The 14250-nt window shown below is 42.5% G+C and overlaps 1 protein-coding gene across 1 annotated transcript in view; it reads right to left on the bottom strand.

The window, feature by feature from the left end:
* Window positions 1-14250, bottom strand: part of CUBN (cubilin) — a 224183-nt gene that overhangs the window by 141840 nt on the left and 68093 nt on the right. The window contains exon 27 of the mRNA XM_030550449.1: window positions 616-775. Coding sequence (XP_030406309.1) covers window positions 616-775 — 160 coding nt within the window. The remainder of the gene's footprint in view (window positions 1-615; window positions 776-14250) is intronic.

Genomic DNA, 14250 nt, shown 5'->3' with positions numbered 1-14250 from the left:
CATTAAGACCTCTCTTCACAGAAGATCTTCAGCATAGGGAAGGGGTTCCCAGACTTTTGTACTGGTGACCCCTTTCACACAGCAAGCCTCTGATTGCGACCGCCCCCCCCCATGCATTAAAAACACTTTTTTATATGTTTAGCACCATTATAAATGCTGGAGGCAAAGCAGAGTTTTGGGTGGAGGGTGACAGCTCGCGACCCCCCATGTAATAACCTCATCACCCCCGAGGGGTCCCAACCCCCAGTTTGAGAACCCCTGGCATAGGGGAAGTCACACAAACTTTCCCACATTGCTCTGCAAATGCAGCTCACCTTTGTTCCAAAGGAACTACCTCTAGCTGAGAGAGGCCAGTTCACTTACCTTGTGCATTCAATCCATGGGCCCTATAATTAATTAGTTTGCCAATAAGGCAGATCCTTTCATAAGTGTGTGCATGCAAACATTAAGTATTAAATCCATTATTAAGTTGGAGGGAAAAGTGATGATTTCATACCTATATCTGGTTTATTTCTAGTAATGTGCAATTAGCTGAAGTAAGCTTGGATCATATTATACTGTAGAGAAGAAGGAATTATCCATTATAAAGTGACTGAGAAATTCTGGGTATCTTACCATTTACATGCCACAGCATCTGGAACCCCTGTTCAGAGACTAGTCCATCAGAATAAAACACAACATGAAGGCTGGTGCCTGTGGTATTCCCGGGAATGGGAATAGTATTTCCACAGAAAGTGCTTATCAGGTTGGATTGGGCATTGGGTCCATCATAGAGCTGAAATGAAACAAGAAGAATCCTAGTGTAGTAAAAGCAGCTTCCTGATTCCGAGGAATTACGATAGACGTCTAAAGAAAGAACAATGAGACACAGTGTACATGCTACTCTACGCTATCAAAATGTGCTAGGAGGAGCACAGCTAGAGTTGGATGAAATGCTAACCCATATTTAGAGCTGCTGAACTCAAATGGTTGTCTTATACCGTAGGAATATAACCAGCCTTTTCCCTTTTCAATGTGTGTAGAGGGAATGGCTCTTTATATTCTTCACCTCCAACAATCCCTCCCCCACACACAACACAAGAGGAAAGACACCAACACACTTTTTTAAATCATTCCCTCTCCAAACCCCTTTCCCCACCAAAAAGAAATATTCTTAGGTTGAGATTTTTAAAATTAGGAGCCTAAAATTAGGCTCCTAAATCCATATTTAAACAAGTACCTGAATAAGTGACTTTATTGACAGCTGCTGGGTGCTCAGCACTTTTGAACACTCAGCCTTTTATTTAGGTCCCTCAGTATGGGGTCTGACCTTAGCCACCTAATTTTGAAAATGTTTAGCCTAAAAATGCTCTGAATCAGTGGTTTTCAAGCTGCACCCCAAACAGCACACAGCTGCAGCCCAAATGACATCCTCAGGGCCATCTAGGCAGTATATATATTGTGTGGATGCAGCCCGCATAACACACAGAGAGCTGCATATGCGGCCCACAACGGTAAATAGGTTAAGAACCACTGCTCTGAATATGCACTGTCATTCTTGATCAAATGGCCAAATGCTAATATTGCCCATCAGAGATAAGGTGTCTTATCTATAGCAAACCTGAAAAAAAAGGGGGGGGATAGATCTTTCCATCTTAGCCAAATTCTGTTCTGTTTGTAACAACAGACATAGATTGCCAATTACTGTCATGTTGTTTGTTTGTTTCTCAGGCCTACAGCTATTACAATCACTCTCAAAGTTTGGAGCAACAACCTTGTACTTCTTTATCACTTTGCCCTGGTTTAGTAATCATCTGATTTTCTGACTCATACGACATATCTTTTCAAGACAGTCCAGTAAATAGTTGGCATAGAAACCTTATTTGGACATCCTCATCACTGAGTCTCTGGCATGTTCCTTTTTAGAATTTCAACAGAAACCTCTTTCTGTTTTGAGCTGACTACTGTAACATTCTCTCTCCGTAGGCTGCAAAGAGCCAAAGGGATGATCTCTAGGGAGCCAGCCAAAATTGATATTTGTTCTAATTTCAGAAACTCTTCTCTGAACACCCGAAAGTCCATTGGGTGGAGCTGTGCTACACTGTACACTCTCACGGTAAAATGAAAGGCGCTAATGAACCATGCTGGTTGTAAGCTTTTGCAGAGTCACATATGATAAAATATTTCAATGAAGTGCTTTGGCCATGCTGTGCAAAGACTAGGATTTTCAGAAAACCCTGTAGTGATTTAAAACATTTATGGGCTTGAGGGGCAAGAAGTCCACTCAGATATGCTCTCAAACCCTTAAGGGACAAATCAAGAGCAGCTGTCTTCTCTAAAAGATTTGCTGTAGTTCAACCAGAAGCTCTGGGTCTGTTGCAAGAACTACTGCATGTAATTCTATGGCCTGTATTACACAAGACATCACACTAGATGATCACAGTGATCACTTCTGGCCTTAAACTCCGTGAACCTATGAATCCCCAAAACATTACAAGTAAATTACCACAGGAGGCCTAACAGTCCTGATTATCCTTTTTTCTGAAACTTCCAAAGTGAGGACAGACAATTCTGAGAACTTCTTACTTCCAAACAGAAAAACCTCTTGTAGTTCTTGCAAAAAAACTTTGTTTATTTGTGTTTGGTGCCAGGGCACAGAAGTTTGGTTAATGTCATCCTCCTCGGACAAGTTGCTACGTTTAACATCTGTCAATATTTTTTGCAACAGCTGTGTAACTGACCTACATTTGATAAAATGAAGATGAGATGCACTGAACACCAAATCACAGCTAGGACATTTTTTGTCTCTACTTCATCAAAGTTAAATGAAGTCATATCCAATTAGATTTCCCATATGAATTAGAATGGTTGGTTCTTTTAAAAACATTACTTCCTAGAACAGCCTCTTAAAATAGGCATCTTCCCACCCCACCCCACCCAAGTTCCTGCGTCTGAAAACTCTGAACAGAAAAATTTGAATAGGGAAATGTGGATCAGAGCAGAAACTTAAGTATTCTGTACTTTTAAATGGAAAGCAAAAATGCACTAAAAATGCATATTAAACAATTCAACTCTAGGTACAATGTTAAAAAATAAAAGCCTATAAAAGTTACTGACTGAACCATTCGGTAGCAACACTCAAACTGAAATGAAAAACAAGTCTCATGGATCTTTTCTAAGTTTGATTTCATCAAGTGGGCGTTAGTTTTACCCAAACAGGCAGCTAACATCACATACCTATGTAATTCCCCTGAAAACAAACAGTTTTTCAGTATATAAATAATGGTTACTATGGAAACCACTTAATCAGTGCTGCCTCTTGATCCTGTTTTCAGAGCAGAATATTATTCACAGGAAATTCAAATGACCAGCCAGCTGTAACTCATTGAGAGTGAGGCAGGCATACTACAGCTAGAATTACAGACTTTTTTTTAGGCTCTCTTACCCATATAATGAAGGGAACAGCTGTGTATTTTTTGAGAAGCATTTTGAACATATAAGAGCAAACTTTGCCCTTTGATATGCACAAGCAATTGCCGCTAAAGTTGAGTGCAAATCCCTGGGCCACGATTTGTCTCTTTGTGTCTTAACTCTGCTTTTTTTTTTTTTTTTTTTTACAGAGCCTCTGTTTTATCATCTGAACTACTCTCTGAACTGTTGAAAGAAGGGAGACAATTCTTGCCTAAGCCATATCAGGCAGGGTATTTCCATTGTCTGGACAGGACAACTAAAGTATGGGATAACTTGTTAGAGACTTCACCACCATAATGGCACTAGGAATTGATAACTGGACTCCTTCCAAAGTATTCATACAGGAACATGCATACGCCCTTTCCGAGAAGATATTTGTTTTCTATTTTATTTGCTCAGAATTTTTCAGTGCTCATCCCAAGTTCTGGATGCTTCACAACAATTAAGGCAGATAATACAACATGCAAAAAATTGAACCATCTAAAGACACTGAGTTCTAATAACCAAAAAGCCAGATCCCTAATAACAATAATTTACTAAAAGATCCTCCATGTTCCAGCTCATCACCATGTCTCCCACCCAAGTGCCCTATGGGAAAAAGATGGTGAGGTTTGCAGAGTGCCCAGACAGTTAACAGATCTAAGCTCTAGAGAATTAACCAGGGAATGAGGTCCAAAACCAAGGTCACTCATGGAAAACTTCTTTTTAGCATCCCTAGAAGTGCATGCATATGCCCCACTGTTAACTCTCTAAGAAAGGAACCAGGCAGCGGGCCTGTGCTGCCCTGAAGAAGTTAGTAAACCTGCCTGCTGGAAAGAGAGACTCAGTGTGGCATGGATATAAAGGAGAAGGTGTGATATGCTGGAGACAGACTCCTGAGAGAAGGCCCAAGTGTTCTTTCTCTCCTCATAGCCTGGGGAAGACACTGGCTCAAGGTACTCCTTGACCAAATCCATTCCAGGAAGATGTGACAGCGTGGTCCAGTGGATGCGGCACTGAATGAGGACACTGGAGCTTTATTCCCAGCTCTGCCTCTGACCTGCAAGGTGATCTTGGGCAAGTCTTTGTGCCTGTTTCTCGCCTTGCTCCTTCTCTATTTAGACTGTAAGCTCTTTGGGGAAGGAACAGCTCATCCTACATGTTTGTACAATACCTAGTAAAATGGGGCCTTGAACTTGTTCGGAGCCTGTAGGTGCTGCTACAACTTGCTGCTACTACTATTAATAATAAGCAAGGAGAAGCTGGTAAACTGACTGCCTTGCTTATGCAGAAGAGCAAGATGATTCCCCAGAAGCTTTACATTAAAAACTGTTTTTCCTCTTTTCCTTCTTCCCCAGGTTTAGGGAACCGTGGCTGAAGCAAGCCTTCCTTGGTTTGACACTTGTTCTCTTGTTTGATCAGACTGAGGAAGGTTTCAGTCCCGATTCTACATAGATTGGCCACGACAGAGAAATGCTCCATCTGGAGAGGCCCATGCCTTAAAAGGGCAGAAGACTTATTTTGTTTCTCTTTATTTTTCTTGTTTTTCTTTTTTGCCAGTACCCCAGGCTATGGTTCCATGGAACATGCATCTTCTGTATCAGGAGGGCTCCCCATGAAGTTACCGCAACTGCCTATAACTGTGCAGAGCAGAAGCAATCTCTCAGGGACCAAGATCAAAAACCATTTAAGGCTTTACCAGTCAAAAGCAACAACTTGAATTCCACCTGGAAGATTATTAGCACCCAATGCAAACTCTGACTAGAGTGCTGGTTCAGCCTGCTTCCTGTGTGAACCTCTAATGCTATGGCCACCAATATTAGCTTTTCACTTTTTACGCTTTTCATCTTCACGGCACCTCACGAGAATTAATTAATTATACCACCAGATATTCCAGATGAGGAGAAGGGATTTCAGAAGCTGAATTTGGCAACTGAACAAAACTCCCAGCTCTGAACACCACCAGAGTTTGAGATATTTGAAATCTGGTTTAAAATGTAGTAGTTTACGCCCAAATATCAAATGTACCTACATTACTTAGCATCTCCCAATTACCTCTTTGCAGCCATCTCCTCCTAGTCTCCTCTGCTTCCTCTTCCCTCCATCCAGGATGTTAAGTTAGTCTCCCTCCCCACTTCATCTCCATCTCCATCCTTTCTTTCATGCTAAATTCTCTTACCTGCACCTCCACACTCCCCTCCTTCAAACTTCTCCTCAAAGCTCTTTTCTTATGGGACTTATAAACCCACTCTCTTTTAGAATCTATGCATGGAACCTTCCACGCAGACGTATTACCAGCTGGGGAGTGACCGGCAGTCTCCATTCACTTTGTGCCCCATGAGCACCACAAAGAGAGCAGAGCAGGCCAGAAAATATGGTCCAAAATGGGGACAGGATTTGGGTACATGGCTCACCATTCTTTCTGTGTGCTTTGCATGTCACAACTGTGGGTAACCTTAATATGTGTCTCTGCACCTTCATTGCATCTGTTTAATTAGTTAGCCATGTTCTTCTGTAGTACAGAACAATATGAACCCATGTAACACAAGACATGTGAAAAGATAATCTGTTTGGGATTTACATAACCTACGGAATATGCAAATGTCTAGTTTTTAATAACAGAAGTGGTATCTGATAAAGGTAGTCTATGTTTTGCCTCGTTAGCTAAGCCTGCAATACTTAACCTTGCTAAAAGTATCAAGTTTGGTTAAATTTCATGTTTTACTGTAGCAAGAATTTTTAAAAAAAGAAGAAAAATGAAAAGGGAGGAAGAAGAGGAAAAGAAAAAAGCGGAGGAGAGGAGGAATTTTCATTTCTTATTCTGCCAGCATTATCACCATTTCAAAGCAAATGAAGATGAAAAACTGGCTACACAAGAGTTCAGTAAAACCATATTTCTCCAGTATTTCTCCAGCTTTATACTTGATGCAAGAAACTAACTGGTTCCCTTTGCAAGGCTGTATTCTTTACAGTACATTAAAAAAGTATAAAGAAATGTAAGCTGTATCTGTGAATGAACCAATGGAGAAGCTGTTTAACAAAGCACTGTGTATGAAGAGAGCATACCTACACAAGAGTATGCCGAGCCTGCCGTTCCAAGCTAGATAGATTGTTAGAGCATCTGTTTTCCTGGTACAAAGAACTAGGGATTTCAGAGTGACTTGCTTCCCCTCTCTGGTAGAGTGAAGAACACTTTAGGCTATTAGGGCTCTTACAGTCACACAGCAAATTCCTGAGAAGATGGGCTTAGGTGAAGAAGCCTCCCTTCTCTTTCTGCTTGAAAAGTCTGCTTGAAGAGGAAAATAAACAGAGTGCTTATGATGAAGCAGAAAAAGGGCCCACCAGCATGGAAGGGGTTAAAGACAGCCTTTGGGCCCAGCCAACATCTGCTCCATTATACCTGCAGCCAACGCCAGGACTGGAGGGGAGAGAAAAGGAAAGAACCTGGCTCAGCTCGGGACTGACTGGTGAAGAGGCAGGAGCTAACTGCCTCCCTATCTGAGGGGAAGGATCACTAGCCTGCCAGCCAAGGCAGGCACCAGGGAACAAGCACTGTCCCACTGGCTATAGGAGACTGAGAACAAGGCCTAGGAGCACCCAGCCTAAGACAGAACTGAGTGACCAAAGCACAGAGACCTTGTGGGGTTCTGACCCCGCCAAACATATGGCTGCCCTGCCTGGAGAAACCTGGAGCTGCAACTGGACACTACCCAGGATCCACAAGGGGACTCTACTAGAGACAAACCATCACTACAACTTGGACAATAGAGGCCATGCCCCAAACTGAAGGGACAGCGGTAGGAAGTAGCACAGGGCAGTGGATGTAGGCTCTCTGCTGGGGCTCCCCTATTCAGGGTCTGTGATAAATGAGAGGGGGGATAGCTACCCTTTGTGGACACCCCACCAGCCAGTTCGCTATGGAATCCCTCTTGGTGGTTGTTTTCTACTTGCTTTACCTGTAAAGGGTTAACAAGCCCACAGGTAAAAGGAAAGGAGTGGGCACCTGACCAAAACAGCCAATGGAAGAGCTAGACATTTTTGAAATTGGGAAAAAAACTTCCCTTTGTCTGTGTGTTGTGGTTCTCCAGGAAAGAGGAGAACAGGGAGCAGTTATATTGTGAGAAGCTTAAGCCAGATATGAAAAACCATCAGATCATACCTAGAGATTGCTTATCTGAAACCCCAGATATGTAAATAAATTAGGAAATGTCTAAAAAGACGCGATTAGGTTATTTCTGTTTATTTCTTATTGGCTTGTGGACTCCTCTGTGTTAACACCAAATGCTTTTTGTTTTGCTTGTAACCTTTAAACTGGACTCAAGAAGGTTATTCTTGATGTTTAAATTTTGTAAGTGAGTTTTTTAAATCTAGCAAAAGCCTAAGTTCCAGATGTATTTTCTTTCTTTCTTTCTTTCTTTCTTTCTTTCTTTCTTTCTTTCTTTCTTTCTTTCTTTCTTTCTATTTTTAATAAAATTTACCTTTTTTAAGAAAAGGATTGGATTTTTTGTGTCCTAAGAGGTTTGTGCATATGTTGTTAAATTAGCTGGTGGCAACAGCTGATTTCCTTTGTTTTCTTTCTCAGCTCTTCCCAGCAGGGAGGTGGGGGAGAAGGGCTTGAGCGTACCCCACAGGAAAGAATTCTGGTTTCAAAGAGTTTTTTGCATTTGGGCGGTGGCAGCATCTACCCATCCAAGGTCAGAGAGAAACTGTAACCTTGGGAGTTTAATACCAGACTGGAGTGGTCAGTATTAATTTTTAGAATCCTTGCAGGCCCCCACCTTCTGCACTCGAAGTGCCAGAGTAGGGAATCAGCCTTGACAGGTCCTAGGTTGGGACCTGGTGGAGTGGAAGGGCCCGGGTCCCTCTACCTCTCTCCCCCAACCTTAAAGACTGAGGCATATTGACCAAGCAAGGAGGCCGAAAAAAAAAATCAAGCACTCCAACCACTAGGCCGCTCAGCCCTCCAAGCCTGTTACAGTGCTCTTGTGAAGGGAACAACATTTATGAGCCTAAGGCTGGTGCTACTAGAGGTGAAACTTCTTTGCCTTTTGCAGTACCTTGGGAATCATAAAGACAAAGGAGTTCTATCGCACTTTGAAGTAGTAAAGTGTTGATGGACAAGGAAGCAGGATCCCTTCTGGATCTGAGAATTATATCCCTGAAATTTCCTCTGGCAGGAAAATCATACTCTGGAAGAATCCAGGGCTGACCCCGTGAAACCCCTATGAAGAGGTGGGAATCCTCTTGTGGATTATACAACAAAATTAATGAAAGAGGAGGGTACAGACTAAAAAAGCACAAAATAACTGTGTAGAGTTTGGAGCCAGTTGTCCTAGTACAGACAATGACAGGCCACAGATTAACTTAGCTACAAACTGAGTTAATTCCTAATACTCTCTGAGTGAGGTAGGACTCTGAAAAGAAAAGAACCCTGTGGTATCAAAATGTTTCTGGCAGGATGGATCACTTTAGGATATCCCTAAAGAGGGAGCTCCAAATCAGTTTTGATGAAGATAGATGGAAAATTTTGCCTCAGGAACAAGTTAACTTACTGAGGTCTCTGATAAGATAAAATCCTCCAGCAATGGGAACAGAATCCTAAAGCCGTCTGAGAGGGAGGTTGCCCTATGGATCTTACTCAAAGGAATGACAGAACTTACAGAAGTGGGTTATGAAGAGGGATTTTGCCATTTTGGATTCTTTCCTCTGACAAGGGAATTTTAGTGGACCCACTTGAAGCTTTAAAAGCATCATCTGGGCTTTCTAATGCCACTGAGTCCCTCCATTCAATGGTGGTAAAACCATAAAGTGAAAGAGACAAGCTCCATCACTGCTTGGAAGGTCTCATTTGTGTATCAAACAGGCCAGGCTCTACAGTGCCAGTTTCCACGTGAATTTGGGAGGACAGGGGGAGGACATTAGAGGATAGAAGAATTACAAGCAAAGATGGATCAGTGCTGAATTTCCTCTCATTGCCGGGGGCTTACACATTAGCATGCAGTAGACATGCTGACACTTCACAGTTTCCCCATTGTATTTAGTTGCTTTCCTGGAGGCAGAGGAAAAGTCACATTACTCTGAGCTGGCAGGGTGCAGCAGCTAAAGAAAATGTGCAACTAAAAATAAAGTATTACTCATTCATGCTGGGCTTTGCATGTCTTCAAGTAAACCACCATTTGGTCGCATCCTGAATCACTTGGTGCCACTCATCATCTGAGGTTTGTTTCAATTAGAGATCATGTAGCCCCTTAACCATTAACAAATTTACCACAGTTACACTACCAAGTTTTCTCCTCACTAGTGTAGTTTCAGTTCTGCTTTCTGACCATGGTTCTAAATATACCTAACCATCTGAGGAGCTGAAGATTAAAGCTATTTGGAAAAACTTTTTGAGCACAAATCTCCTTTTGGATCCTCACAGCAGACCGTAACTGATATCCTGCTCTCTCTAATTGTTCAGCTCTCCCACTGAAAACCTGTTCATGCACTGAAAGCAGTATACCACTGGTAAGAACTGCCATGGAGAGCTGAGCGGAGAATTTGCCTTTATCCTTAGAATGCTATATGGAGGAACATCTACTGGTGAATTGTAAATCCCTGCAGGTATTTTATATCTGTAGATAGGTTTGATTATTATCAGCTTGCATACTAATGGGTTTCCAGATGCCGCCGCAGTCCAGCCAGAAGGCTGTAATTTGATGCCTGACTAAAGAACCCGGATGAATATATTCCATCTATCATTTGCTTCCAAAGGGTGATGTGCTGCTGGTGATACTTTGCAATTGATGTGTGACCGCAAACTGAGCCATCCTCTTGGTTTGGAGAATTCCTGCTGGACTTTTAAAAACACATATATATCACATGATAGCTCAGATGTCTTGGGCAACTCCCCCAGCTCCAATATGCTGTTAGCTTATTTACTGGTTCAAATTAGGGAAGCAAGTAAAACTAGGGTCAGGGGAAAAAAGTGTTACCTCTTTTCTTCTGTGTGTAACTTCATTAGAAAAAGAAGATTGCCGGTTTAGTTCAGGCAATCATTATTTAATGCATTATTCCCACATGGAGAGAGAGGATATTATGGTGTATTCCCGGAATGTTGCTGTGGTAAAAACATATCTTGTTACTGAAAAAGGAAATGAAAGCGTACTCAAGAACAGCTGTCCTGTGAAAGAATGCACTCATTTGCTGGAGCCTACATATTCAGGTGTAATAACTAGTTATGAGCAAGACAGCACTACGGGGCTTGTTGATGTGGGGAGGAATTCTGTCCCTGCCCCCTGCACTGGTTCTGGAGCAGCAGAAGGGCCACTCTGTGCTTGCTACTGCAGACTCATGTCTTCAGTAGCCTCCATGGCATGGCGGCGGGGGGGGGGTCGGGCGTCATCTGTCGGCTATGGGAGGCTAGCATCCAGCCCCACCCCTTCCATCTAAGGCCTCAGCCCCTTCCATGCCCCCCCACCAGATCCAGAGCCCCAGTGCCAACAACACTGGAGTACTTGGAGAGTGGCCAGCTTGGTCCCAGTCCAAGCTGGGGCCACAGCACAGCAGACCAGGAAGCAGGTGGTCTGGGTGTGGAGTGTGAGCAGGGCCACGCCTGGCTGTTTGGGGATGCACAGCCTCTCCCAGCCTATGATACCTGCCACCCATGCTCCATGGAACATACGCATCACCACGACAGATGCAGGTTAGCCAATGGATATGCACAGATATAGATCTACTATCCTCTCCCACCATGCTATTGTGGACATCAACTAGTGCTTTACAGTGCACAGAGACTTGCCCTCATATATGAATGGCCTGCATCCTGTCCCCTGCACAGCAAAACTACACTAGTTCTGGGGTTCATCATGCATTTTTGTGCCATTGGGAAGAGGTGGGCAGGCTTTTCCCCCAGGATCATTACAAGCATATGCCAAACATGTTGGACTTCAAAGTGAGGGTTAAGTGCTGTGAATACAAGAAAACAGAGGGAGTTAGCCACTGAAGGACAGGAAGACAAGATGTTTTCAAATCATATTTTTCTTGGATAAGAAGGAAGTGAATTTCATTCCTATTGCTAGACTCAAAACTCTATTGCAGTAACATTAAATTCTCTTTATTTATAAAAGAGCGTTGCCTCTTTTGAGCCTATGTTCTGTCACACTAAATAAAATGTAAATCAATAAGTAAAGACAGAAGAGAAAACTATTATTATTCACAGGGGCAGCTCCAGGCCCCAGCATGGCAAGCGTGTGCTTGGGGTGGTAAGCCGCGGGGGGCGCTCTGCCAGCGCCACGAGGGCGGCAGGCAGCCTGCCTGCAGTTCTTGGGGTGGAAAAATGCCTAGAGTCACCCCTGATTATTCAGCTAACAGCATCATGACAGTAGAGAAAGATGCAGCATTTCTTTCCTAGGTTACTGTCCCTAACCTCACTGGTACAGCCTTCTGGCTATTTTTCCCCTTGAAAAGATGAATGCTAGGTTTTAAATTCAAGTCACAGCAGGCAATATAATTACAATCCAATTCAACTAGTATTAGTAGCACATCAGAACAAAAAAAAAGTAGGTCTGCTATAAGGTATGTGCTTATAGGTGCTGGAACTAGAGGTGCTGGGGATGCTGCCGCACCTCCTGGCTTGAAGTGGTTTCCAACATATTTAAGTTTTACAGTTTGGTTCAATGGCTCTCAGCACTCCCACTATACAAATTGTTCCAGCATCCCTGTATGTGCTGTCTCCATACTGTCACTGCTTTGGTACATGTAGCTGCTCTGATATTCTCAACAACTAAGCTGTAAACCCTCTGAAAATGTCAGGCAACCTCCGACCCTAACTAGGAGAGAGCCAGCTTTCACTGCCAGACCACGAAACAGAACATGCTGCTCATTTGTTCAGGAAGTGCTCACCCTACATTAATGTTAGAAAATGCCTGGATAAAGTCCATCAGTCTGATTCTCTCCTGCTTTGGCCCTGTGTATGCACTTGCAGTGTGCAGAGTAGGTCCAGTGCTTAATTTGTGCCAGCGCTTGCCAGGGCTGAGCCCCAGCACCTCTAGGCTTGGGAGTTCATAGCCCTGGCACCTCTGGGCTTGCTGTGTCAGTTATGAAAGTAAAAAAATTGTGAGAGACCCGGTACATAATTGCTTGAGCCCCAGCACCTCTTTCATTACAAATTAAGCTCTGAGTAGGTCTCAGATGCCACCAAATCAGAAAGGTGACATTTTACCCCCACTTAGTACAGATGTGAATGTCTATGCAAGGTGCAAAGCTGCGGAGAATCAGGCCCCATGCAATCCAAACTCTGAGTCATGTTCCCTCACAGAGCTCCGTTGGGGATGAGGTGGGTCGGCTTGACCCCAACGCTGGCCAGTGCCTTCAAGGCACAACTTGACTCAAAAAACATTAGCATCCAGTGATCAAAGGAGAAAAAGAAAAGGGAAAAGCAACGCACTAATGATTTCTCATTATCTTCATGTAATTTAATTTCAGCTTGGCTCAGTCAAGCATTTAATTTGCACTGGTTGATCCCTGATCACCTGGGCACTGTGTTAGCACATTCTCAGCTATGCACTTAGAGATTTGGGTTTTTTTCATCTAGTTGATGATAGTACTCTAAGGAACCTATAACCACTAGAAAGCAAGTGCAAGAGTCTTCTTTCTTTCTTTCTTTTTCTTAGCAGGCCAAGGAGCAGCTAGTGAAGCTGAAAGTGTTTATTATATCAAGTTACCAAACAAAATACAGTTCCCATCCCAACTCTTTGAATCAGGGAATGATTCAGATATTTTAGCCACATACCAATATGGAATTGAAAAATAGGCTCTTTTATAGTTTGGGATCTGACCTGGGTCCAAAAGTACAAAGGTGGGGTATGATCCAGAGATCTGTATCTATACACATCCCCTGCCTCCCCAATACCTCCCACATCCCCTCACACACGTAAACTCTTCCTCCCCAGAATTCTAAAGGGTTTCAAATTCACAGGTCTGGTTTGGGCCCATTTATACATATTAGGGATAAATTCCTAATCTAAAACACGTATTGCAAGTCACTCTTTCCTTATACTGACTCTTTAGAGCGACTCTACTCTTTTATTTCCTTCTGCTGTTACATGGTTTCTGGAGTGCATTCTCTATACAGCTGAGTCAGGTTTCTGCCAGAATACACCTATATATGTCAACACAAAGCCTATTTCAAATAATAATAGTAATGAAATATCTCTGCTTCTTCAAACATCTGGAATATACACCTGCTTTTTTAACCAGTGCTATTCCTGGTTGGTCCCTCTGGAGCTTTCCTTTTTAAATGTAATAATAACATTAGCATTTTTCAAAATTGCAACATCTGTTCCACCCTAATAATTATGAGGCTTTATTCTGATTTTACTCATTCTCCCCTGACAAACAGAAGTCAGGTTCAGCATGGGTTTCAGCACAGGAATACCATTTGCTTAGAAAATCAGTGACACACACATTACAAAGCATTCTCTCCTTTCCCCTGTATCTCATAGATCTCTGTACTAATGTCAAAATATTCCCCTTTTCACAATTCAAAGAGTGACACAAACATTAGTTGATTTCCTAACTCATTCACCCTTGTTCTCTTTTTACATATTGGCACATATTTGTATGCCATGCAGCAGAATGAAGACATCTTTTCCATATCCGGGAATCGTAATTTTAAATGACATTTGAAGACAGACATATTTGTATTATGACAAAAAAAAATTATTTTGATTTCTCTCAAAATGATCCTTTTCTCTAAAGTGTCTAACTGAACTTTGAATTTTTATGTTTCTGATTTTTGCCGCTGCAATTTAGCCACCTCTTTTGTAAATTAAAGACTCT

Source organism: Gopherus evgoodei, chromosome 2 (genome assembly GCF_007399415.2).
Source record: "Gopherus evgoodei ecotype Sinaloan lineage chromosome 2, rGopEvg1_v1.p, whole genome shotgun sequence".
NCBI classification, from domain to species: Eukaryota; Metazoa; Chordata; order Testudines; family Testudinidae; genus Gopherus; species Gopherus evgoodei.
The sequence above is the reverse complement of the archived record's forward strand: the minus strand, read 5'-3'. Positions and strand labels throughout refer to the sequence as shown.